The sequence below is a fragment of the Meleagris gallopavo genome, chromosome 3 (assembly GCF_000146605.3).
Source record: "Meleagris gallopavo isolate NT-WF06-2002-E0010 breed Aviagen turkey brand Nicholas breeding stock chromosome 3, Turkey_5.1, whole genome shotgun sequence".
In the NCBI taxonomy this organism is placed as follows: Eukaryota; Metazoa; Chordata; class Aves; order Galliformes; family Phasianidae; genus Meleagris; species Meleagris gallopavo.
The window spans coordinates 80,300,188-80,327,247 of record NC_015013.2 but is presented as its reverse complement, the minus strand read 5'-3'; the positions used below and the strand labels follow the sequence as shown (position 1 = coordinate 80,327,247).

At 41.0% G+C, this 27,060-nt stretch overlaps 1 protein-coding gene across 1 annotated transcript in view; it reads left to right on the top strand.

The window, feature by feature from the left end:
- The window catches only part of SAMD12 (sterile alpha motif domain containing 12), a 178,973-nt gene that overhangs the window by 64,855 nt on the left and 87,058 nt on the right, over positions 1-27,060 (top strand). Inside the window, exon 5 of the mRNA XM_031552972.1 lies at positions 22,126-22,266. Coding sequence (XP_031408832.1) covers positions 22,126-22,266 — 141 coding nt within the window. The remainder of the gene's footprint in view (positions 1-22,125; positions 22,267-27,060) is intronic.

The following is a 27,060-nucleotide window of genomic DNA, read 5'->3' as shown; positions in this document are numbered from 1 at the left end:
GTGTATTTGGTTGGAGTAGATGATCTTGGAGGTCTTTTCCAATCTTGGTGATTCTGTTATTTTATCTAGTGTACACTGTTGGATGTCCATATGCTTCTGAAGCTGAAGATCCAGGTCTGATAACCTGCTGACCTCGATGGAATCTTAGGAATTCTTGAGGATTCCACGTAAGAACAAGCAAAATTCTGAACTGTAGATCTCTACTGGAACTGATCATGTTTCCAATTAATATAAGTATTCAGAACTATGTAGAAATAGAACTTAATGGGAGGAGAAATAACATACAAATACTGCCTTTCTGCCATATCACCACTGGGCTGAATGTGACAGCTATGCTAGAGAAGATGCAAATTCTCTGTTCCTTTCTTAGAGTGATAATAGAGCTCAGGAAAAATTATACTTATTTGTCTTTCCATTTGTGTGATTTTTCACCACAATCCAAAAATAATAATGAAGGATTAAAAAAAAGCCCCAACATTATCACCCAACTAAAAGGGTTTAAGAAGGGCACCGGAGATAACTCGTGCACTTTATTTTTCATTGCTGTATCAATATGAGAAGTCAGAATCTTTGGTGGTAGAGAGAAATTTTGCCTCCTTAAGCAAATGCTGTTCAAGTTCTGCAGAGCCTTATGACTCTTCAGTAAAAATGTTGTAATGTGCACAACTGTCATGTTGGTATACAATTCATTTTTTGAATTAAAAATAATATCAGGACATTTAGTAGCATGTGTTATTTGATGGCTTTATACACCTCTCTATTTGTTCTGAAACACTACTGCCCTAACATCCAGGAAGGCCTTGTAAGAGATTCAGAACAAGGACTGTGTGAAAACTTTGTAATAAACAACTTACTGAAGTTATAAAATGTGTACAAAAGCTTGAATGCCTCAGTTATGATAGGCACTTTGCATGAGTTCACACATAAGTAGGTGAGTGCACGTGAGGCTCTGAAGCATGCAATATTTTGCTTTATCACACAAGTAAAATTTCTTATCTGAGAAAGTGCATTTCCCACAAGCTGCTCCTGGGTTTGAAGTAAGACTCTCCTCTTTCTTTAATCACTTCATTTCGCTGAGGCTGTTCCCTGTAACTGAGATTATCTGGCACTCCATGTTGAAGTGCAGGTTTCTTTTGCTTTCAGAAAACCCTTGGCTGCATTGCAGAAGTCAGTTAAAGCAAGAAAAGAAACATTTCTGTGTTAAGAGCCTGGTTAGCTGGGTGCTGATCTATTCTTTAGCTCTCTAAAAGCCATTTTCTCCAATCATTCTGAGGCTCCTTATGACAGACTTGAATTGATTCTCCTTTTAGGCAAGTGTTTAGCGAAAGCTTTTGTAAGCTGGGAGTCAGCCAGCAGTTCTAAAATGCAGCAAGTCCTGAGATGCTGCCCTTGTCTGTAAGTGCAAATGTTCTTCTTGTTTACATGTGTGGAGGTGTAAGTCAGGACCTTTCAAAAATCCTGTCATTGCATTTTTTTCTAACCTCTTCCATCAAGGTAAACCTTTTGCAGTGGTCAATATGGTGTTCCAAAGCCTAATAAAAACGCCTATGGTGAATCTCAAAACTTACACTGGGAGGTATATCAATAAGTTTGTTTCTTATTAACAGCCTTGTAAAATTCAGGAACCTAGCTAAAGCAAAATTAAATGAAATTGCTTGTAGTCACTAAAGACTTACTCAAACATCTCTCTCCCGTTGTTTTTCCTTGATTCAGCAGCTGAAATAACTGTATTATTTAATAGTTTAGAACAGGTAAGAAATAGCAGAGGAAATCCTTTCCAACTGCTCTGACTCGTGCCAATGGACACGTAGGAACTCACAAGGGAGGAAATAATATTGTCTCACCTCAGAACCTCTGATTTCTGAAAAAAAGTTTATGGCTTGTGACAGTAGAGCTGGTTGGGTTTTGCAATGGAGCTGGTGGCTCTGTAATATTGCTGTGTTGATGTCTGATGTTTCCACAAAGCATCTTCTGGCACTAAGACTAATTGGCATGGAATGGCTCACACCCATTCTGCTTAAGGGCTTTAGCTCTTCACGGTGGCTGTGTTCACACTAATTTGTACTTGTTTCTGAATTGTATCTGGGAGTTCCTGGCAAAGTGTTTATTGGCCCAGGCCAGAGGAACCCTTGGAGCAATCTGAGAATGGAAATGACAGTGCCTGGACAACTGTGGTACTGTTTAACTGACTGAGAAGTTCATTCTTGGAACCAGCCATGTCCTGGTTTTCAGAGTGTGTAGCATTGGGTGAATGGCTGAAAAAAGACCTGTTTCACATGTTTAATAGCCCTCACCTTCTGCATGTATAAACTTGCTAGCCAGTGCACTCCCAGCATAGAAATCTAATGTTTGGATGCTACTGCTGAGGGATACTGTAAATGGCGTTCACTAGTATGTGAACAATTTTGAGTGAGGTTCCAACTATCTAGGTATTTCTTCACCTATCTCCTCCACAGTTTGCATGTTTCAATTCAATATATCGATATACAAATTATGCAAGATTCTTATTTTTGCTTGCCATGAATTTTGACCTTGCTATCGCTATTGAAATTCAAGCAGCTGGGTTTTTAGTGCTACTCTATAGAGAGTCACTGAGGCTGGAAGGCAGCTCTGGAGGTCATCAGGCCTGCTGAAAAGGACCTAGAGGTACTGGTGGATGGCAGGCTGGACAAAAGCCAGCAATGTGCCCTTGTAGCCCAGAAAGCCAACCATATATTGGGTTGCAAAAACAGAACACTGTCCAGAAGAGCAAGGGAGGTGATCCAGCCCCTCTGCTTTGCTCTGGTGAGACCTCACCTGGAGTATTGCATTCAGATATGGAGTCCTCAGTACAGGACATATGTAGACCTGTTGGAGCGCATCCAGAGGAGGGCCTCAAAAATGATTCAAGGGATGGAGCACCTCCCCTATAAAGACAGGCTGAGAGCTGGGGCTGTTTGGTCTGGAGGAGAGAAGGAGTTGGACTAGAAGACCTATAAAGGTCACAGAATCACAGAATGGACAGCGTTGGAAGGGACCTCAAGGATCATCAAGCTCCAACCCCTCTGCCACAGGCAGGGCCACCAACCTCCCCATTTAGTACTAGACCAGGCTGCCCAGGGCCCCATCCAATCTGGCCTTGAACACCTCCAGGGACGGGGCATCCACAACCTCTCTGGGCAGCCTGTTCCAGCACCTCACCACTCTCTCTGTAAAGAATTTCCCCCTGACATCCAACCTAAATCTTCCCTCCCTCAACTTAAAACCATTTCCTCTTGTCCTGCAGTTATCAACCCTTTCAAACAGTTGATTCTCCTCCTGTCTGTAGGCTCCCTTTAGGTATTGAAAGGCTGCAATGAGGTCAACCCGCAGACTTCTTTTCTCCAGGCTGAACAGGCCCAGCTCCCTCAGCCTGTGTTCGTAGGGGAGGTGCTCCAGTCCTCTGATCATCTTCATGGCTCTCCTCTGGATCTGCTCCAACAGCTCCCTGTCTTTCTTGTACTGCAGGCTCCAGACCTGGACACAGTACTCCAGATGGGGCCTCACAAGAGCAGAGTAGAGGGGGACAATCATCTCCCTGTCCCTGCTGGCCACCCCTCTTCTGGTGGAGCCCAGGATACCATTTGCTTTCCAAGCTGTTGTCCCTTCAAACTCAAATGATTCTATAGTTCTGTGATCTTGCTTAGCCCCCTGCTCAATGCAGGGACAGCCAGAGCAAGTTCCCAGGTCTGCACCCCATGAAGTTTGATTATCTGCTGGAATGAAAAGTCTGCAGCCTCTCTTGACACCTGTTCTAGTGCTTAACCACACTCACGATAAACAAGTTTCTTCTTATATTTAAGTGAAGCTTCCTGTGGTTGAGTTTGTGCTTTTTTATCCTCTCCATTAGGCATTTGCACACATTGAAAGCCCCGAGTGCTGAGCCTACAGGCTGAACAGTCCCAGATATCTCTGCCTCTCTGCATGTGACAGAGATTCCAGTTCATAAGCATCTCCATGGCTCTTTGCTGGACTTGCTCCAATATGCCCATGTCTCTTATGTATTGGGGAGCCCAGCACTGGACACAGTGCCCAGATATATCTCACCTGGGCTGAGCAGAAGCGAAGGATCTCTTTGTTTGCTGGCAATGTTCAGCTTAATGCAACCCAGGATAACATTAGCTCCTTCACTGCAAGGCCATACTGTTGGCTCAAGACCTCAGGTTCTTTTCTTGTTAGTTTAATAACAAAAATGTTTCCTACAGCCCTGTAAATGGACCTTATGTGATCTCCTCCTTATCGTTTAAGTAGCACCTGGCTGCTGAGAGCAAAATACAACATCTTGAGGATAAGAATCAGAGTGTCTATGGCTCACTGTATGTTGCAGACAGAATCTTGGCCTGCCCATCTTGAAAGGTCATCAGAAAATTGCTTGGGAGCAGACTGGAAATAACTTGAATTAAATCACCTTCTCATGCAACTGTGCTGAAAGATTTGTAGCTGATACTTCAATCTATAGACACCTGCAATCCTACTTAACTATCTGGCTGATTTACTTCTGATGTATTGGCGAAATTTCACAGTGTCATTGCTCACGTGGCTAATCCATGGTACTTAGCATATTTCTTAACCAGGGAAGCTTTGCAGTATGAGAAAGCTGTGGAAAATAATTTGTTATAGCAGGAAGAAAATGGGAAAACACTAGTGAGAAAAAGAGAACATAAAGTGTTTCATGAAGAAGACTCAAAGGAGAACATTACAGAGAAAATAAAAGTGAATTGAGCAAGGAGTATTTACAGATATGAGCATTTGGTTTAGAGCTTTAATTATACATTGAAAGATTAAGTAAATAATTTCTTAGTATCTGTTCTTGCTTTTTTAGGTGTCTATTGCTGCTGTTCAAAGCTTGCTGTATGAATATTACTACTCGCTAGAGTTCCATGTGCAAGTGTCTTAAACCAAGGAAATAGTATTGAGCCTTAATGTTCATTTATCATGTAGAAACAAAAAATTGTACTTCATGCATAACCAAAACTAGTTCTGAAGCTTACCCTGAAATGATTTGGCTTTTATACTGAATTATAGAATCACAAGGTTGGAAATGACCTACAAGATCATCTAGTCCAACCGTCCTCCTACTACCATTGCTACCACAAGCACTAAACCATATCTCGGAGCTCCTCATCCAGGCATCTCTTGAGCACTGCCACAGACAGCGACAGACTCCGCCACCTCCCTGGGCAGCCATTCCAGTGCCTGACCATTCTTTGAGAGAAGAGGTTCTTCCTTACATCTAATCTAAACCTCCTCTGGCATAACTTGTGGCCATTTCCTCGGGTCCTGTTTGTTGCCTGGGAGAAGAGGCCAAACCCCTTCTCATCACAGCCTCCCTTCAGGAAGTTGTAGAGTGCAATAAGGTCTCCCCTGAGCCTTCTCTTCTCCAGACTAAACAATCCCAGCTTCCTCAGCTGCTCCTCGTAAGACTTGTGCTCCAGACCCCTCACCAGTTTCATTGCCCTTCTCTGGACACGTTCCAGACTAAGTGCAAGCAAATGAATGGAGATGAAGATAAGTAAACAACTTTGTACTTGACGAACAGTTAAATTTATGATTCAGTATTAGTTCTCAGAAAATAGTTATGGTTTAGGAAACTTTTAGATGAAAATGTTGTATTTCTTTCTTTTGTTCTCTCTGTATAAACCCGTGGAAAAAAGGTTTTTTGTTTTTATGTCCAAGTTCTGATATAGAATAGAATCATTGGAATTGGAAGGGACTTTTAAAGGTCATCTAATCCAACTCTCCTGCAATGAACAGAGACATCTACAGCTAGAGCAGGCTGCTCAGAGCCCTGTCCAGCCTGACCTTGAATGTATCCATGAATGGGGCTTCCACCACCTCTCTGGTCAAAATATGAGGGGATGCATCCCAGTTGAACCTTCCAGAATAGTCGTTCTTTGTTCCAGGACAGTGTCTGGCCATAGATTTAACATAATGCAGATTCTGTAAGTAAAGCCACTGTGTTCAAACAGTGTGTTGTCTGTTCCTTGGGACTGCTTATGTAGCTACTCTTCAGTATTATAATTGGAAATTTCTGTGATTATAGTTTTCAATTTTATTACTTCATATAAATTGTTATTTGTAAATTATTCATATGGCCTATAATACATTCACTAGTGGCAGTTGTTGCTTTTCCTCTAATCTGATTTTGTTGATTAGAGTCTTTTGAACTAAGTGCCTCTTTAGTCTTAAAGGTAGATCATGCCATGTGTTCAAACGTTTCCTCTCCATATACTCCTTTATAAAAACAAGGTGTAACTGAAAATTCATCCATAATGCAGTGCTTAAGTGTTTGCTGATCTGAAGCAATGAAAGCTGTTTTTGAATGAGAAGATTTTCATTTATGGTGGAAAGAAAACCCAAGGAAGTAATCAGAAAGACAATACAATATAAAACCAAAGTGAATTTCTTGAGTTCTGGGAGTTGGCTAGTATTTGTTTGGTTTTCATATAGATTTTTCTTTCTCTTACTCTTTCCCACACTTATTTCTGAGGCCTGCTGGAATACTGCATTTCATGCAGAGATAAACAGCCCCCTAGTATCTCAACCTTCCTTCTGTAGTGACTGCAGTAACGTGAACTCTGAACTGCCTCTTCTAAAGGCTTAAATTGATGGCTGAAATGAGTCCAGATTCACCCATTTCACTGCGAGTTTTCTCTGATTGTACATTATCTTCATTATAGAAATCTAATGCCTGTTTTCACGTTTTAATTAGCTTATGTTTACCTAGCAGCACTTGGTTCTTCTTTTTGCTCCATCTTGCTGGATCAGATCACCTGGAGGACGGGACAATTATTCTGCCATTTTAAAATCATTGCTGAGTTTCCTGTCACAAGAAACTCTAGGTATTGCAGTAATCACTGGAAGCTGTCCGTTGACCTTAGACTCAGCTGAAATTCAAATAGACCAGCAGCATTTGTGCTGATTGTCCCCTAAATGACAGGTTTTTGGAGGCAGAGAGCATTTTGGGAAGTGGTGTTGCATTCTTGCTTTGCTCTGAAGCTCATTTCCAGACATCTGCCACTAAGCCCCAGCTAGGTACGCACAGACCCAGCTGCGGCCTTTGGCATCGCAGGGCCTACGTGTGATGCTCTAGCAGAAGCATGTCTGGCTTTCTCCTCACCCTGAGGGATTTCAAATCCTGCGTCCAGTCCTGTGGCCTGCCTGGGCTTCCAGTAGTTTTACTGGGGGATGGGAAAAAGAGTGTGTGCAGCCACGTGGACATTCCCTGGGGACTAGAACTCTGGACTTCAGGGCCTGGCCTTGAAAATGGGCTGGGAGCAAGCAGTGAAACCCAGCAGCTGCAGATGTTGTGTCCTTCTGTCTCGCATACGACATCCTAAATGCACTGCTGACAGGCCGCATTTCCTCAGGGTCCTAGGATCTCTGTCATGGAGTAGCATGTTGATATGTCATAGGGCCTAGCTGTTTACAGATTAAATACAACAAATGGCTTAGGTATTATTTCTGATCCAAAATGTCTGTTGTCCCATAGTCTTCTGTAGGTCAAGCACTAAGCAGGAGGAATAGACAAGCAGAATAAAATCCTTATGTCCTGATTCACCTCATAGCTACAGTAATAAAAGCTGGAAGAAATGCAAAGGAGCTCTATGAAGTTCGTCATACCACGAAACCAGCAATGCAGCAAGAGATTAGTATCTGTCTCTGTAAGACTGTGTACATAATTGACTGGAGGTGACAGTTACACTAGGAAAATTATTGTCCTGTGGGTTATAAAATGGTTAGTATAAACTATAAGTTAAGGGACCATGAAAGGTGGAACATGCAGCTTGGCAAGTGCAAGGCTTCTGGTTAAGAGTCTCCAAAGAGAAATAGCAGTACACTGGGAGAGATATGACTGATTCTTCAGGCTACGAGGATTGAAGCAGACTACACTGCTTAACCTGTAAGCATGGTGCTTTTAATTTTCCATTTTTATTAACATTAATTATTAACATCATGAATATTAACATAAAACCTTTCTCAATTTCATTTTTTATTTAAAAATTGAGGGTAAAGCCAGAACAGGCATGGACGAAAGCACCTCTGAAAGCTGCTTGGAGTGTGGAGCAGAGGAGAGCTAAAGATATTGATCAGGAAACGTATGTTCTTCAGTACTGGGATTTCAAAGCTTATTTTAATATTAAACAAAATTTTAATTTAATTTTTTTTTTTTCACCAAAGCAGTGAGTGGAAATTATTAATAGAAAATCTGAGTTCTCAAATTTGGGTCCTCTGGAACTTGTGATGGCCAACAGAGCTTTCATTATGCAGTACAGTAAGCTGTCTGGTCACATTATGTAGGCCCTCCTTACTTCCTGCAAGTTTCGCGTTAAAAGAAACTCGGAGAATGAATTAAACATTTTCTAAATACTACTCTTCCATGTAAATTTTTGTATGAATGCTGTATGCCAGAGCAATCAAGAGAAGGAAGTGCCCTCTCTTCCCAGCATCACAGAAGGGGTGAGATGGTCCCAAAGTTTGCCCACCACTGTGTTGCCAAAACGTGGAAGATCATGCGTAGAAATAGATCGTCTTTCCTTATCCTTCCATATATTGCATACTGAAGAATTGTGACCTTGGTGCGTGTTTTGTGGCCTAGCAACTTTGAGTTATTGATTGAATTGTTCACTAGCAAATTAAAGCAAGCAACAATATTTACTGACAATTTCTGTCCCTTGGATTGTGGGAGAAAGCTCCTAGAACCTGGTCTTCAGCCCTGTTATTAATGTACTTTAAAGAGCTCAATGGGTACATCTGTATGTGACAGGAATAGGTGTTATTCCTCATTTAATGAAATTGCAGCTTTTTTTATTTCACATGTACTCTGTGGGGCTTTTCCCCTCTGCTATATGTGCACAGCAGTTCTAGGCAGAACTGCAGAACTTTTGCTTTAGAAATGTCAAAACATAAGACAGCTTTCTGTGTAGTTTCAGGAATTTCCCAGCTGCAGTTGAATTGGGCACTTCAAGAGTTAAATGTTGGTTTTGTGTCTGTTTGTGGTTACTATTTTCCTCGTGGTATTAAATTAACCTTTTTTTTCTGGAAAAAAGTGATTTTTCTAAGGTCTGCCATTAGAAGTTACAGGAAAGGCTCCTATCTGAATTTTCTATAAAGAGTTCAGTCAATTCTAATGGTTCCAAAATTGGCTTGCCCTTTTGTAATCTGCTCTGTGTAGAAGCTGTGCATTATAATATATGAATGTGTGTTTACTCCTAAATTAATTAACAGCAATTTTGCCAGCAGGCATGATCTAATGTGATTTTTTTGTAATTAATAAAGAATCTAATGCGTGATGTTTTGCACAGTGAGCAATGTTGGATTAACAAGGAATTGAAGAACTGTGTGTCCTGCTGATGGTAGACAAAATCAAAGGTGTTGGCAGATTCACTTACTCCGTTACAAGCAAAAAAAGACCTTGAGGTTGTTTATTTGAGTAGAGGGACCATAAATCTAGCACACTGATACCAGCAAACAATAGTCCTGGATTTTGTTTCTTAAAAAAAAAATACAATGTGCAATATAATAGAAGTACATTATTACATGTCTTTATATCTTTATATATAGCTGTAGATAATGTATAATTTTGTATGGCCAGGAAGTAGGTTGGAGAATGCATATGCAATAAGCAATGTGGATTTATAGACTGCTTGCTAAAGGTTTACATTTATCCTTAATTTACTTTGTGGGTCCTATCGGGTCCTTCCTGAGAGCACTAAAAATGGTTGTCTCACCTTTTACAGTACATTTGAAAAGTGGTGTAATATGATTTGTGCCTGAATTTGTATTTCAGAAGGGAATTCAACTTATTACTATTTCCTCCTATTAAAATCATCAGGTCCCAAATATGTTCAGCTGAGAAACAGAACTGTCTAACAGTCTTTTACCCAAGACTTGTGAGGAATCAATATAGTTCCCATCAGTACAGTGAATTACTTACTGAATCACTTCCAGTAATCATAGTGCACATTTCTCATTAACTCCTTCCTTTCTCTGTATAAAACCATGATTTTCTTAGAATAAAGTTCTTTCAGAGTATATGTGTAACTCTTTAGACACTAGGGTCCAACATGTCATAAGAAGGCTGCTATATATAAGGATGTTTGATTCTCCCCACTGGACAGCACACAATTAAAATACTTTCATGAAATGTTGTGGATTAGTCAAGTAGCAGGAATTGTGGAATTGCACTTTCTTTGTTTTTTGTTGTTATTTTATTTAAATGGGAGGATTTGAAAGTCAGGAGACTCATTTCTGGAAAGGGAATCTTATTTCTAGCATTGCTTTTGAGGATATCTGAACTGTTTTGAGCTGCCTATCTGAAAGGAAGCCTCTCTCCACCAGGGACAGAGCAGAGGTATAGTACTGACTTTAAGATCTTATTGTACTTTTAAAATGCAATCCCTAAAACTAATATCCAAGACCCATACTCTTTTAATTGAGTATTCTTACATGAATTCACCTTTATTGCAGGTTAGTTGATTTCTTTCGACGGCATAATTATGACTGAGCAGATGAACCTGCTGGAACCCAATAATGGGATGTAGCAGCCCTCATGGTTGTGGTAGCTGGGGAGAAACAGCTGGAGGTAGCTGGCTGGGAGAGATCCCTGGGAAGAGCCATGGAAAAAACAGAGTGCAACAAAGACATCACCCAAGACGGTGCATTTTCAGAGAACATTGAGGACTGGGAGATATGTAGCTCACAGAACTAGGTCAGAACTAAGAAAATAGAAATTACAAAATTATTTGTTGGATTATGGAGGGAATTGGGAAAGGCAATGCTAAGATTAGCTTCACAGATTTATTACTGACCAGTCTGTCAGAAACAGACTTAGAAACAATGTCATATCTTGGTTGCTGCTAATTTTGTATGTGAAAATGCAATTGTGTTAAAGGTTGTGTTATTTTTCATCCATATCCTGTTCATGCTTGCACCTCAAAGTACAGAGGAAGAGCAGGATGATGCAAAAGAACTGTGACTTGAGAGGGCTTTTATGGAAATAAACTGGTTTTATTGTAGACTTGGTGGCAACAGTAACAATAGCCATCCCTTCCTCTCACAACTGTAAACAGAGACTATGTGAAAAGAAAGGGTACAGATAATATTCAGAAGGTGTCTTTGTTTACACAGGACATTTTTTGAATTTAGTCAGACATGAATTGACCAGTATGACAGTGTTTGCTTTCATAAACTTTACTGTAGAGTTGGCCTCATCCAAGATCCAACAAATAACGATAAAAAGACAGGAAGTCATCTTATTCTTGTTTGATGATGTTAACAAATAAAGACAAATCCAGTGTTAGTTTAATACATGAACAAATCTAAACTGTCTTCCTGTGCTATCTTGCTCTTCCACTGAAGGCATACGGGAAGTTTGGGCCTCTCCCACTCCTGTGACTTACCACAAGATAATTCCTGCAGCTTCGTGGAGGTTTTCTGCTTTTGCTAACAGGAGAAGAGAATACATATGATGCAGGTTGAAGAGTTTCCCTTGCTCCTTCTGTTCTCCATCATTTAAAACTATTCTCTCCGCCACTTTATTTCTGTACCAGTATTCCTTATGTCTCCTATCCATGTAAGTAGGTCCCCAGTTGAGAGGTGTTAATTGTATCAGAAGTGCCCAGCAGCTACCAATAGCAATTTTGGGAAAAAAATTGTTCTTTGCCTATGCTGGCAATTGCCCCTATGCTAGTATGTAGATTGATGAAGTGTTTGCTGCAGTGGTAAGTCTGATAGAAAATGAATTCATTTTTACTTCTACAGCAATTGAATCTTGTCTTGGGATTCTAGTTGGGCAAAGAGAGGAGTAATGCAAATTGCAGTTTACCTACAGTCTGTACCAGTCTCTGGGCTAAAATAACGAATAAGACAAGCCAGATCTAACTGCTTTGCAAGAAAAGCTGGGAATTTGCCACAAGGCATTGATGATGAAGCCAATGATGTGTCTGGTTGACTAGTGATGAGACAGGCATGAGAAAGAGTGGTGTGCTCTTAAATTCTTGGGTAAAAATCTAGGACTGTTTAAGATTGGATGGGTTATCAAGAACAGTGTCATTAAGTCATATCAAGTTAATTCTGAAAATATTACTAATTTTTGCTTTGTACTACTTCTTTTACAAACAGTTCCTGAACCCATCTTCCTCAATTGTGTTCATATCCACCAGTCCTTTATTTAACTAACTTCTTTGGTTTAATAGTTCTCTTTCCCTGATATTCATCTCCCTCCGCTGCCATTGTGAGGCTGTTTTCATTCTGTGGGTGACTTTACATTTTTCTAGCCTCCTCACATGAAATAATTACACCATTCCTCACTATGAAGTCATAGCCTCTCTCTTTGCCTATTCTTGTTTGAATTCCTCTTTTCTGAGCGTGTTGGAAATTTTATGCTTCTGTCTCACCAGCACCTGAACAGTGGTATTAAAGTCTCTATCTCTGTCATGGAAATTTTTTATCTGGTAAGTCCTATGAGGCTTGTTTTTAAGCACTGAAGTGAAGAGAAGCAAACAAAAGGAAAGCTATGATCAGATCATTTCAAGTAGGAAAACCCAGTGAACTAGAACTGTGAGTGTGTTAGTAGAACTAAAGAGAGATAAATACAAAAATTATGTCTGAAATTGTTCTATGCAGAAACCAGAGAGGCAGATTATTACCGATTAAGAATATCCTATCATGTCAACAACATAAAATAGTGTTTCTAGCCTGTAAATGTTTTTTCAGGTTTTCAGTTCGGACAATTTAGTATTTAGTGTTTCTGTTTTTCTAGATTTGTCATCTGTGTCCATCCTGAAAAGTGATCAAAAGGCATATGACAGAGCTTTAGAAATCATGGAAGGAACAGATAAACTGGCTGTGGAATTGTTCACCAAATACTGTAATGCATAAACTAGGAAACTCTTGAAGCACTTAGTAAGAAATCAGTATAAAACAGGTGAAAATGGGCAGCAAGCTTCTCAAATTTGCTACCTCAGGAGGCTGCAGAGGCAGACAGTATAAGCAGGATTAAAAAGACAGAGGTATGGACATGAAGACAATAAGTAGGTGCTAAAAATGAGGTACTCACTATTATCCCTAGTGTAACAGTTTTGGATGCTGGCACAATACAAGAGGAATGACTTCAGAAAGTAACACTCCCAGTAGCTCTGCCTTAATTCATTCCCTACTGCCACTCTGAATACAAAGCTGAATGAGCTGCTGGTCTGGCAGTAGAGAGTTTTTTAATGTGTTTGTGTTCTCTGTTTTTCCTTTCTTTCCGAGTTGAATTCTGTGCTCTGTGGTAAGTAAACTGAATATCTTGTCTTGATACTCATTTATGCCTGTCACTGTAGTCAGGAGACAAAACCACCTTTCTTTGCCACATTTCATACACATTGTTCCCCTTTTGGTTTTATCATCTTCATCAGTGGTAATTAGTCATAGTTTTCTTCAAGGTTTTGAGTGAGATCAACTTCGTACTATCTGCTCTCATCTTTCTGAATTTCTTCAGTTCTTTCCACACTTCTAAAATAAATCCTCTTTTACTTATTTATCTTCATTACAAGTATACTTTCAAGACTTCTAGCATCGTCTCTCTCTACATGTCTGTGAACTGGCAGTCAGTGAGGCTTCCCAGGCTCAGGGAAAAGAAAAGAAGCAGTAAACTCTACCAGTGAGGGGAGGTATGAACATTTCTTATTAGGTACAGCAGACTGCACCACATTCCTTGCTCTAGGGCCAATGCCAACCTCATTGGACCAATGCTTATACTCATATTAATGTTTTGTGGCACGCAATGTTTCTCCCTCCGTTCAAATTTTCATCTAATCCCAGATTGATCAAATGAGATCTGCAACAGCTAAGTCGTATTAGAAGAAATTAGGCCATCAATCCATTATTAAGCTGGAAAATATTTTATGTTCCACTGCTGCCCTCAGGGTGTCTCAGAACATTCCACAGCTGCACTTTCCTGAATGTGAGAGGTCTGAGTTTTAGGTGCTAAAAGATGCATGTAGATATTAAGAGCGATTATTTTTTTTTACAACGTTTGGTTCCGTGCTGTGCAATTAATGAGAGCCAAGACTTAGGTGTTTGCAACTATACAATCTTTATTGTTTTGTTGGCCAAGAAGCTTTTGAAAAAAAATCTCCTAGGGTCTTCAGTGCATGTAGGTACTACTTGTATGTAAAACAGCCTTTAAAGAAATAACATTTATTCTTTAGTTTTGGGAAGTTTTCCTGGGATGTAAGCAAAGTTCCTTTACTTGTAGCCTAGCAGAGATCAATGTAAACTGTTTGAAAAACTTTATGCTTGTTATGGGTACTGCTCTTGATAATATTTTCTGTCCAACATACTCTGAAAATTAATAATCTAGCCCCAATATTTACTGTATAGCAGTCTATTTTGTCTCTGATGCTTGCCAAAATTACCATCTTTTGTGTATTCTTATTCATTGTCTCCATTAGTCTGCACTTTTTCAATGCAAATAGATCCTAATCTTGAGATCCTTCATGAAGGCTGAGTCACAGCAGCAGAGAATAGCTGGATTTGAAAGGCACTTCTGGCAACTATCTTATCCTGCCCCTGTGCTCAAAGCAGGGACAACTACAGCCAGGTGCTCAAAACTATGTTAGTTTTTTTGCATTTTCAAAGACAGAGACTTCTCAGCCTCTCTGGGCAACTGGGTTCAGTGTTCAGTAATCCTTGCAGTGTCCTTAACACCTTCAGATATCTACGTACAGGAAGTAAGATAGTGAAGGATCTGAAATCCTTAGTTGATTGCCAGGGCCATGGCCTTAGTAGCTAACTGGCTTTGTGACTGTGGTCCAGTCATCAACTGCACCTTTTCAAAGGCATGACTTAGTTGCAGTACAGTAAGTTATTCAGTTCTGGCTTGGATTCTGTTGTTTTGAATGCTGAGGGAGAGGAGGATGGTATGGGAAGGATTGGATTCTCTTAATTCAGGGCACTTTCTACATTCTGGAAATGTCAACTTCTGCCTTTGGATATTTGCCTTCTTGCTTTATCACTGCCTCAAGAGGTCACATTGGATTTGGTGTAAGAAGGAGTTAACTTCAGAGAGCTTGTAAAAGCTGCTGCAAACAGTATGAGTCAAAGACAATTTTTTCCAATGGCATTGCACTTTGAGCCAAAGCCGCAGAAGAACGGGCATGCCAGGAGCTGAAAAGAGACATCTCTGTGTTGTGCATACTCAACTTCCAAAGGCAGTAACTGGATAGAAAACTGCTTTGAATGTAAAATAAGGAGGTGCCTGGAGGAAGAGTAGTGACTATATCCATGGCTGAAAAGAGGTGGGGTATACTGGATGAGATGCATGGCCTTTTTCTTTCCTTTCATATTTCTGCTGCTGCCCTAAGATGACAAGGGTGTTGGCACTCTTTAAACTAATGATTTGTTTATTTTTTGTTTGCTTTCAGCTACTAGCTTGACATTATAGACCATACTGTTAGACTACTGTACATCCTTTGTAAATTGCTTTAAGATGTTTTAGTGTGATAAGGTGATATAAAAATTGAAGTCATTATTACTATCTCTATCACCAGCGGAATTGGACAGCTGGCATTGATCTGTAAGGAACTAATTTCCATAGTTTGCTATTACATTAACCCATAGAATTCTTCTTGTTTATGGTTTCAAAGAAGAAGTTCCTAATCAAAAAGTCATCATCTTCCATAGCTTCAAGTGCAAGAGAGACAAGGAAGGGCAGAAAATGCATGAACCATGTCATTTTTCATTTGCTCATTAAGATCTAGTGTTGTTAATAATAAATCCCAGTACTTAACATTACATCATAGCAAGACCCTACCAACCACTTCACGGAACTACTGAGTGAAATCTAGCAGTAGTGAAAGGAATACTGCTAGTTACTTGGTTTGGGGCAAATATTACGTGTCTTTAATTTATCTTTAATTAAAATAATCATAAAAATTATGTACCCATATTGCTGTTTTATAAAAAAGAGATTAATTAAGGGCCTTATCTTGCTGTAAAGTGTTGAGTAACGCTTTATGATGAGCTAAATTGCACCATTCATCCAAAAGCCCCAGTAATGTCAGCAGAGAGTCTACTGTGTTGTGGGGGGAGGAGATTGTTCCTACAGTCCTCTTCTGCTTTCAGAATAAAAAGTCTGAAAAAATCAAAGCAGGGATTTTTAATAATTAAAAATGCTTGCAGTCAGAACTGGAGGAGGTAAAGAGTTGAGCCTGTTTGAAAAAATGAACCAAGCAACGTGCTGTTTTCCAAGGTGGTATCAGTGAAGCTCAGTGTGCTTTGGTAGTCTTGATCAGGGCCCCTTTGGACAGGCAAATATATATACAGGGGATCTAGGAGCAGTGGAGGGCCGCAGGACACTCCTCTTTGTACTATCTCACAGCGCTGGGGAAGATGAAAGAAAGGAATGAAAGGTTTTTTTTTCTAACGTCAAGCTCTGCTTGATGTTTTGGTTTTCTGTTTGGCCCAAAGATAGTGTTCTTGGCCACATGGGCACACTGCTGGCACACAGCCAACTTGTTGTCCACCAGGTCCTTCTCCGCAGAGCTCCTCTCCAGCAGGTCATCCCCTGACCTGAACTGATGCATGTGATTATTCCTCCCCAGGTGCAAGATTACACTTGTTTAACCTCATCAGGTTCCTCCCTGCCCAATTCTCCAGTCTGTCTAGGTCTTGTTGAATGGTAGTACAGCCTTCCAGTGTGTCAGCCACTTCTCCCAGGTTTGTATCATCAGCAAACTTGCTGAGAGTGGACTTTATCCCTTCACCCACGTCATTGATGAAGATGTTGAACAAGACTGGACCCAGCACTGACCCCTGGGGAACTACCACTAGTTACAGGCCTCCAACCAGACTCTGTGCTGCTAATGACAACCCTCTGAGCTCTGCCTATCAGCCAGTTGTCAATCCAATTCATCATCCACTCCTCTATCCCACAAGTTTCATAAGTTTCATAACAAGGATGTTGTGGGAGACAATGTGAAACACCTTGGTCAAGGTAGACAACATCCACTGCTCTCTTCCCATCTATCCAACCTGTGACATCAGCATAGAAGGCTACTAGGCTGATAAAACATGATTTCTGCTTGGTGAATCCATGTTGACTACTCCTGATAACATTCTCTTCCAATTAATTGGAGAGGGTATCCAGAATTCTGTCACTTTTCTAGGGACAGAGGCTGACTGGTCTAGTTTCCCAGATCCTCATTCTTGCCATTTCTGAAGACTGGGTGATGCTGACTATCTTCCAGTCTTCGGACACATCACCTGTTTGCCAAGACCTTTCAAAGTTAATAGTGGTTCAGTGATCACCTCTGCCAGTTCTCTCAGTGCATTCTTTTGAGGCTCATGGATTTGTGTTCATTGATTTTGGCTAGACGCTTTCTGACCAGATCCTCCTCAACCAATGAGAAGACTTCCTTTCCTTAGTCTCTCTGGGGAAACCTCTCTGGGCAAACTGTTCCAGTGTCTCACTACCTTTACAATAAAGAATTTCCTCCTAATATCTAGTCTAAATATACCCTCTTCCACTTTGAAGCCATTTCCTTGCCCTGTCACTACATGCCCTTATGAAAAGTCCCTCCCCAGGTTTCCTGCAGGATATCTTCAGGTACTGGAAGGCCACTATAAAGGTACCCCTGGAGCATTCTCTTCTCCAGGCTGAAAAGTCCCAACTCTCTTAGCCCGTCCTTGTAAGGGAGGTGCTCCAGCTCTGTGATCATCTTTGTGACCCTCATTGTGATCTGCTCCAACAGCTTCATGTCTTTCTTCTTGTTGGAATCCCCAGAACTGGATGCAGTACTCCAGGTGGGATCTCACAGCAGCAGAGTAGAGGGACAGAATCACTTCCCTCTTTAATCAACTGATACCCCCAAATACTTCTCCTCAGAGCTGCTCTCAAGCCATTCTCCTCCCAGCCTGCATTTATGCTTGCAATTGTCCCAGCCCAGGTGCAGGACCTTGCACTTGGCCTTGTTGAACTTCGTAGGGTTGGTATGAGCCCACCTCTCAAGCTTGTCCAGGTCCCTCTGGATGGCATCCCTTCCTTCTAGCGTGCAGCACTCATCTTGGTGCTATCTGCAAACTTACTGAGGGTGCATTTGATCCCACTGTCCGTGTCACCTACAAAGATGTTAAACAGCACAGGTCCCAGCACTGATCCTTGAGAAATGCCACTTGTCACTGGTCTCCACTTGGATGTTGAATTGCTGCATTTAACATGCAACCCTCTGAGTGCAACCATCCAGCCACTTCCTTATGCAGTGAGAAGTCCATTCATCAAATTCATTTTTCTCCAATTTCATGACCAGGATATTGTGTGGGACAGTGTCAAACACTTTGCACAAGTCCAGGTAAATAACATCAGTTGTTCACAGAATCATTAAGGGTGGAAAAAATTCTAGGATCATCTAGTCCAACAATCCAGCTACCCACTAAACCACATTCCTTATTACCACACCTATACATTTCTTGAATACCTCTAGGGATGGTGACTCCACCACTTCCCTGGGCAGCCCATTCCAATGCCTGACCACTCTTTAGGAAAAGAAGGTTCTTCTAATATCCAACTTGAACTCCCTTGTGCAACTTGAGGCCACTTTGTCTTTTCATATCACTAGTTACATGAGGAAAAGAGTCTGACCCACACCTTGCTACAACTTCTTTTCAGGCAGGTGTAGAGGGCAATAAGGTCACCCCTGAGCCTCTTCTTTTCCAGACTGAACAATCCCAGTTCCCTCAGCTACTCCTCATAAGATTTGTGCTCCAATCACTTCACCAGCTTTATTACCCTTCTGTGGAAACAGTCCAGGGCCTCAATGTCTTTCTTGTAGTAAAGTGCCCCAAACTGAACACGGTACTCAAGATGCGGCCTCACCAGTGGGGAATAGGGAGTGTAGAGAGGTGATCAGATCCTTACACCAACTGGCAACACTACTTCTGATAAAAGCCAGGATGCCATTGGCCTTCTTGGCCACCTGGGTGCACTGCTGGCTCACGTTCAGCTGAGTGTTGTCCAACACCTCCATGTCTTTTTCCTCTGCATAGTCTTTTAGCCACTCTGCCCCAAGCCTGGTATTGTTGCCTGGGATTGTTGTGACCAAAGTGCAGGACTCAGCACTTGATCTTGTCAAATTTCATCCCATTGGTCTCAGCCCAGCAATCCAGCCTTTCCAGATCTTTCTGTAGGGCCTTCCTGCCCTCAGGCAAATCAACACCTCAAGTTGGTGTCATCAGATGTACTGAGAGTGGACTCAGTCCCCTCAGTCAGGTCATCAGTAAAGATACTGAACAGGACAGGCTCCAATACTGACCCCTGGGGAACACCACTCACCAATTGGGTATAACTTCATTCACCGCCACACTCTGGGCCTGGCCCTGCAGCCACCTCTTTACCCAGCAAAGAGTGTACTTGTCCAAGCCATGGGCTGCCAGCTTCTCTAGAATACTATAACAGACAGTGTCAAAGACTTTGTTGAAGTCTAGCTAGACCACATCAACAGCCTTTCCCTCATCCACCAGGCAGTTCACTCGATCATAGAAGGAGATGAGGTTGGTCATGCAGGACCTGCCCTTCATGAACCCATGCTGGCTGGGCCTGATCCCTTGGTTGTCCCACAAATGCCGTGTGAGATAATCTGTTCCATAATTTTCCCTGGCAATGAGGTCAGACTGACAGGCCTGTAGTTCCCTGGGTCCTCCTTATTCTTGTAGATGAGAGTCACAATGGCACAATGGCCAGTCCTCTGGGACCTCTCCAGTTGACCAGGAACACTGATAGGTGATGGAAAATGGCTTAGCAACCACCTCCGCCGACTCCGTCAGCACCTTTGATTGGATCTCATCTGGCCTCATAGACGTGTGACTGTCTAGATGGAATACAAGGTCTCTTAAATGTTTCTAGCTGAACTGTGTGGGCTTTATTCTTCTCCCCATACACACCTCCAGGTCAGGGGGTAGAGTATCCTGAGCATAACTGGTCTGACTATTAAAGACAGATGTAAAGAAGGCATTGAGAACCTCGCCTTTTCCTTATCCTTATCATGTTCTCCTCCACGTCCAGTAAAGGATGGAGATTCTCTTTAACCCTCCTCTTACTGTTAATATATTTGTGTTTTTGTTCACTTTTACAACAGTGGCCAAGTTGAGTTCGTGCTTGGCTTTTGCCATTCTAATTTTCTCCCTGTGTACCCTAGCAACATTCAGTATCCTGAATGGTTCAGTCTGCCTTTCAGAAGTCCAAGGTTGCCGTTTTGCTGACCTCCTAAATTACCAAGAATCGAGAACTATCATTTCATGGTTTCTTTGCACAACATAGCTCCCAACCTACATATCTCCCACCGGTCCTTCTCTGTTTGTGAACAGCAGGTCTAGCACAGCACCTCCCCGGTAGATTCTCTTAGCAGCTGCATCAGGAGGTTGTCTTCCACACACTTTAGAAACCTCCTAGAATGCTTCCTCTGCACTGTACTGTATTTCCAGTATATATCAGAGAATTTGAAGTCCCCCATGAGAACAAGGGTTGGTGGTCATGCAACATCTGCCAGCTGCTTGTAGAACACATTGTCCATCTCTTCATCCCGTTTAGGTGGACTATAACAGACCCCCACCAGGATGTCAGCCTTGTCAGCCCTTCCCCAGATCCTTATCTAGAGAGACTCAACCTTATTGCCATCCTCGCACTCAACAACATCAAAACACTCTCTGTCACAGAGAGCCATGCCTCTGCCCCTACTTCCTTGCCTATCCATTCTGAAGAGCTTATAGCCATCCATTGCAGCATTCCAGTCATGGGAGCAATCCCACCATATTTCAGTAATGGCAATTAAGTCATAGTTTGCCTGTCGCACACTGGCTTCCTGCACCTTCTGTTTGTTGCCCATGCTCTGTGCAGTGGTGTAGATGCACTTCAGCTGAACAACTTGCCTCACCCCCAGTCCAGTCATAATTCCTGCAGGCTTATCTCAAGCAAGCCTTATTTCATCCTCTACCCCCTTCATACCTTGTTTAAAGCCCTCTCAACAAGCTCTGCCAGCCTGTGGGCTAGGATCCATTTCCTCTGTTGAGACCATTGAGACCTATCTGCAGCCATCAGACCAGGCTGTGAGTAAACCACCCCATGGTTGAAAAATCTAAAATTCCTATGACTGCACCACCCTCTTAGCCTCGTATTTATCAGATTTGTTTGCTTGGTCCTCTCAGTATCCCTAACTGCTGTGGAAGAGAGAGAAAAAAATACCACCAACACTGCTCCATCAACTGACTGTCTCAATCCCCTGAAGTTCCTTTTGATAGCCCTCAAGCTTCTCTCAGCGACTTCATCACTGAACTATCAGTAAAGAGTAGTAATCAGTGTCGATCCAGACCATAATGTCACTGACTTGGGCTGCAGGAAGGCAGCACACTTCCCTATGGATAAGATCTGGCCGACATATTGGGCTCTCCATTCTCTTCAGAAGGGAGTCATCTATGACAATTAGCCTTCTTTCCTTGGCAGAGGCAGTCTTATAGTTAGGCAAATATCATTTTCAGGAATCATTTAGATACAACTGAATATCTATGGAGACATGTGAGATTTTTTCCTTTCACCTCCTTTCTTTGCTCATTCTTTTTACTGTGCAGAGGGATTTGGAAGGCTGGATCTCTAAGTACAGGGTCGTCCTGAGAAGTGTTGCTACTAAACTGTAAACATGTCTAAATTGCAGTAATATTCATCCTCATTATATCTTAAATTGATCAAAAAGCTCAAATTCTCTTTCAGTCAAGTTTTTTTGACTGTAATTTAGATGCTTGAAAATAGGTGAGGATATGTTTAGACACCTGGACCAATTGTAGACTTGTTAGGGGGACCAGCTGGCACTCAGCTACAGCAACTGGTCATCTAAAATGGTAGCAGTTACCTATTTTACATGCCTAAAATGGCTCACAAAGTGTCAGTACAATACATAAAATTAAAAGAAAGGGAAGAGTTAAACACAGATCCTTGACAGTAAGACAGTATCTAACTGATGAGACTATATCATTTCAGACCGAGAATTTTTGCTGTAGGAAATTAGCCTATCAGAGTGAGAATATTGCATTAGTGAAAATCCTTGGGTAATTTTTCTTTTTGATTTTTGCATTCAGGCCGCGCTTTGCTGAGACTTACTGACAAAAAGCTTGAACGAATGGGCATTGCCCAGGAAAGCCTGCGACAGCACATTCTGCAGCAAGTCCTTCAGCTGAAGGTGAGAGAAGAAGTCCGAAACCTCCAACTGCTCACACAAGGTATGAAAAATAATTTTGGTGCAGGAAGCTATTGAGATCAGGTAGAAGTTTGCCTGAGGGCATAAAAGGTGACTTGACATTCTTCTGCAAGAAATGATGCGTGGAAATGTCTCATAGATTCCACATACTTTCAAAGTTGGAAACAAAAGGTAAAATAATGTATAAATAAACAGAGTTGTTTAGCTGCCTGTTTTGAATGACGAGTAAGCTCCATTTATAGCTTGAGAGTAACCTTACTTTAATGTCTGTTTACTAACATGAAAATATTTACAAGTAAAGTAGATAACGTGCTGTCTTTATAGACATTGTGCATTTTCTATTTATTAATTAATTATTAATTAATTAACTTCTATTAATTGTTTACTTCAGATAAAAGAGTAATCTCTGTAACCTCTTTTATGGTAAGAGCTGTCAATGGAAAATTACCTGTTAGACTCAGCTTTTTGCAGATGGTTGATTCCTTTTTCATGTTGGAGAAATTTTATTGACTGGAATAGAGTTGCTTCTAACTTAAGCTGCTAAAAAAAGCAAAATTGGGCTCAATATGGTGATCTTGGTTAGGAAACAGGGAAGCAGGAACAAAAAAAAGCTTGTACATATTTTCCAAATGAAGTTAAGATGTTTTATAACGACTTGCATTATTAGCACTCTGTTAAGGCTTTTTAACAGCTGTGGTAATGCAGAAGAGAAGCAGTCATTGTGGTAACAATGTAAAGTAATGTTTATACATCTTCTAATACATATCTGCGATACTTACTCAATGTTAAACATTGCTTGGTAGTCCAGTGAGATAGCATAAACCACACACTTCTGTGGTTTTTTGGTTCAGTGCCTGTTATGTGTCACATCGTATGAAAAAAATAGAGTTCTTTAGTACATGCAGTGTATTTTTAACAAAATGTCCTTCACACATGGCATTATGTTCCCGATTAAGCCTTTCTCACTGTGTTTGGGGAAAAACTCTGATTAGTTGAGTAAGCTGCATTTTATCTGAACGACCTCATGTCTTAGCTGAATATTCCTTCAGGCTTTGTGTCATGTAGGTTGTGATGAGGAGCTTTAGGGCTCCTTTATATCACTATGATCTGTGAATATGACTTCACCCCGTATTTTCTTGGTCAAACACAATGCTTATGCTAAAGTATCAGTGCCATCCCCAGTTGTGTAAAGCCTTTCCTCTTCCATTCATCCTTTCATCCACAGTTCCTAAATCTTTTTCTCTGATATTGGTTGTTTTCTCTCTTTCCCTACATATGAATTGTTAAGAGAGTTCACAGACTGCAAAGTTTTTATAACCAGCCATGACTGGTTTAGGCTAGTTTATGGAAGTTGGGACTTTAATCGTGAGGGACAGTGAAGATCCAGAAGCTATAAATTTGGATCAGTTGGTCACTGTGGACAGTTCTCTCCATCAACCTGTTTTTGTCATTCAGGACTATATATTTCCAGGCTTCTTGTTCCCCTCTGGACGCATCAACCACGAGTCACAATTAGTCAGACAGTGGTGACGGCCATTTCAAGGAATTCGTCCTTTGAGATTTATTCCTTGTCCACGAAGCTGAGGATACAAATTTAGATTTTAGCAAGAGCATGAATAAACACATGCTGGACTATGAAGGAAAGTTTAGCAGTTGATACACTGGTAGGTGTTTAATGTATTCTCTCTGCAGTGTAAAGAGAACAACATTATATAGTCTGATTGTATAAAGACATGCCATGGTATGATTTATGAAAATCAGCACAAGCCTACCAAAAGCTGATGGTCTGCAGCTCCTGCAGTCCTCCCCTGCAGTGGCACTGGCCATTCTAGTCGTCTTAAATAAAGCCTATAGGACTGTACTATTGACTACAAAATGTTCTCCTGTGCACCAGATCTGTGCTAATTGTATGATCCCAGATCGGGGGCGATGAGTGATGGAATGACAGCAGTATTCCTATTCCTTATCACCTCATTTACACCACGTTGGAGTGTGTCTGTTGAAAGTGCTTGTTTGCAAGTACCAAGATTAAGATACATTTTCACAACTAAGTGCAGTCTGTAAAGCTGCATGTCAGTTGTTCTCTGAAACTAATTCTGTCCTCCTGCACATTTTCTTCAAACTATGTCCACACTTAGTATGGTTTATACACTCCTAATCCAGGTTATTACTGGAATAGCTTCCTGTTAGTCCTTTTCTGTTTTGTAGAACATTTCTGAGGGATAACACATTTGCGTGCCAGCAGTTTCTGCCTTTTGGAAATTCAGTGTGCAAATTGCAATAGCTACACCGTCCTCTTCTATGCTCCAAAATGTCCTCTAATAAAAGGGGAAAAAAAGCCCTGTATCTCATAATTCACAGCTCAAGAATCTTTAGGTAAAAAAAGCCGTTAAAAATCCTTTCTGAATTCATTTAGCATACCAGCTGAGTTACAAGTAGTAAGGTCCTAATCTGGGGCTCATTGATGTCAGCAAAATGACTTCCACTGACTTTAGTTCATATCCTGTTTGCCAATGGAGAGAATAGGGAAAGTTTCAAAAAAGCTTTATGTAGTACTTATCGGATATTTTAAGTGTTTCTGTGTTCTGTTGTCTGCAGAGAAAGTTAACCTCATTTTAAAAACTCAACAGAAAACCAGCATTCTTTTCCACTCCTATTTTAGAAAATTGCTTAAAACTGCTTCATTCTTTTTCATTCAGGAAACACCATCCACTGTGTTCTGGGGACAGTAAAGCCAGAACAGTATGTGATTGTCAACTCTTGAGTTTAAGGAAGACTTTTCTTTGGAATAAGGACTGTTTGATTGAGGCTATTATCAGCAGAAACGCTATTCCAACCTTCGCTAGGATAGAAGGGCACAGACCCAGCTACCAATCTGTGCTTTTTTCCTAGATTTAGTGATGTTGAGGAACTAATTTGACAAAACATCTCCCAGTGTCTTTTGGGGAGAGCGGCACACTGCTGAAATCACTGTTATTGTACTACTTCCACTCTAAACCTGAGTTGAAAGATCATTAGGAAAAAAAAAAGAAAAAAGCCTTACATAACTACAGGAAGTATCTATTTTGAGATTTTTCAATGTGACTCCTGGTTTTGGCTAGCATAGAAGAGACTGTCCTCAAAATGGTAGAACAATGTGATGTGGGATTCTCAGCAAAGTATGCACAGACAGCAGTTGGCTAATAGGGCTCAGCATATGAATTTAAGATGACATTGGGCCCCCTCCTAAGCTTCTCCCTGAGTTTGATATGGGGCAAAACTTGAATATGGCCACAGAATGTGCTGTTTTCTTAAAAAAATAATAAAATAAAAAATTGTCCTGCTAGCAAAAAGTTTTAGAATAAGGCTTTGTGCTTTCCTGAAAAGCATCAAAGCTGTTGATAGCTGCTGACATTATTTCTTCAGTAAGTTTTAAGTCCTGCACCAGTGCTGAGCTAGTGAAAAATACCTTCTGAGGAAAGATGAGGTTGTGTTCTAGTGATGGATTGTTCACTGGGTTTTGGAGGAAAATCATAACAGAAACATTGCCTTAAGGGTCAATGTGGTGAGTAAACCACAACTATGAACCCCACCCTGCTAAAAGCTGTTATAAGGATTTTGTAGCAATCTTTTAATACTAGAGTAAAGGCAAGCATGATCAGGCAAAGAAAGTGTGAGCTGTTTGACACAGAACCTCCCCAGGCAGTCAGAAACATAGTCCTAATTCCTGTTCACCTTGTCTACTTCTTCCTTTCAAACACTGAAGGTTGGACGAATTTGAATGCTGCGTTTCCAGCTTTCATAATCATATCTGAGGACATTTGTTGTTTTCCATAATGAAAGCACTGAAGCACTAAACTTAACTCCCATTTTCTGAATTTTCACTGACAAAGACCTTCGCTGTTCTAATAGGTACAGGACACAGCACCAATAACTGGAAATTACACACCTGCCTGAAAAGGAACTTGAACAATCAGAAAATTTGAGAACATAGGACCTTGTGAAGTGCAGAACTGGAAGGTCATTAGGAGTTAAAAGAATACTGAAGCTTACAGTCCCACTGCTGTGTGGACTTTGTGGATACACTAGTATCTAAACGGTTGTTGTCTGCTGTCTTTCATGTCTTTTAAGAGGCTTTGCTGGGGATCAGGACTTTTCTTTGTTATCCCTATAAAGAAATCAGTAACTGATGTTTATGATAAAGGGTGATCCTGTTACACTTCCAGGATGTACTGTTTTCTTTCCTGGGTATGTTCTGGACTCAAGGTTTTGGCACCTGAGGAGTCATGAGTTCCTTCCTCTAGAAATACTCCTTTTCTTGTGCGTAACAAACAGCAGATGTTGCCTATGTGAGCACTCAAGGTAGGCAGTGTTTGCCTTCTCAGGCAGCCAGTGGGAGGAAGTGTGTAACGCTTGTGGAATTTGCGTTTCATGTCCCTGTGGTGGTGTTCAGAGGCGTGAAGCATTTGAAATGTTGACTGTCCTCTTACCAGGCACCCATTTATTTTCTTTTTATTGTCTTGACCTCACTTTTTTTCTTTTTTCTTTTTTTTTCTCTAACCCTAATGCTTCCAGCTAGTCAGGAAAAGCCTTTCTTCTTCTAGCACAAATTACTGTGCAAATGTTTCTTGCATATGCTGCGTACGTGGCATTTGTCCAATGCACAGAAAAAAATACTTGGTATTTCAGAAAAGCTCTACTTAATTCCTGGCTGATTTCCTTTGCTTTGTGTCCTGTTATGATCTAACATCTCTGATGACCTCATGAGTTGAAAACAAAGAATAGTATGGAAATCTTGGCAGAATTTGTCCCAAAGTCGAGGAATAAACTGTATTCC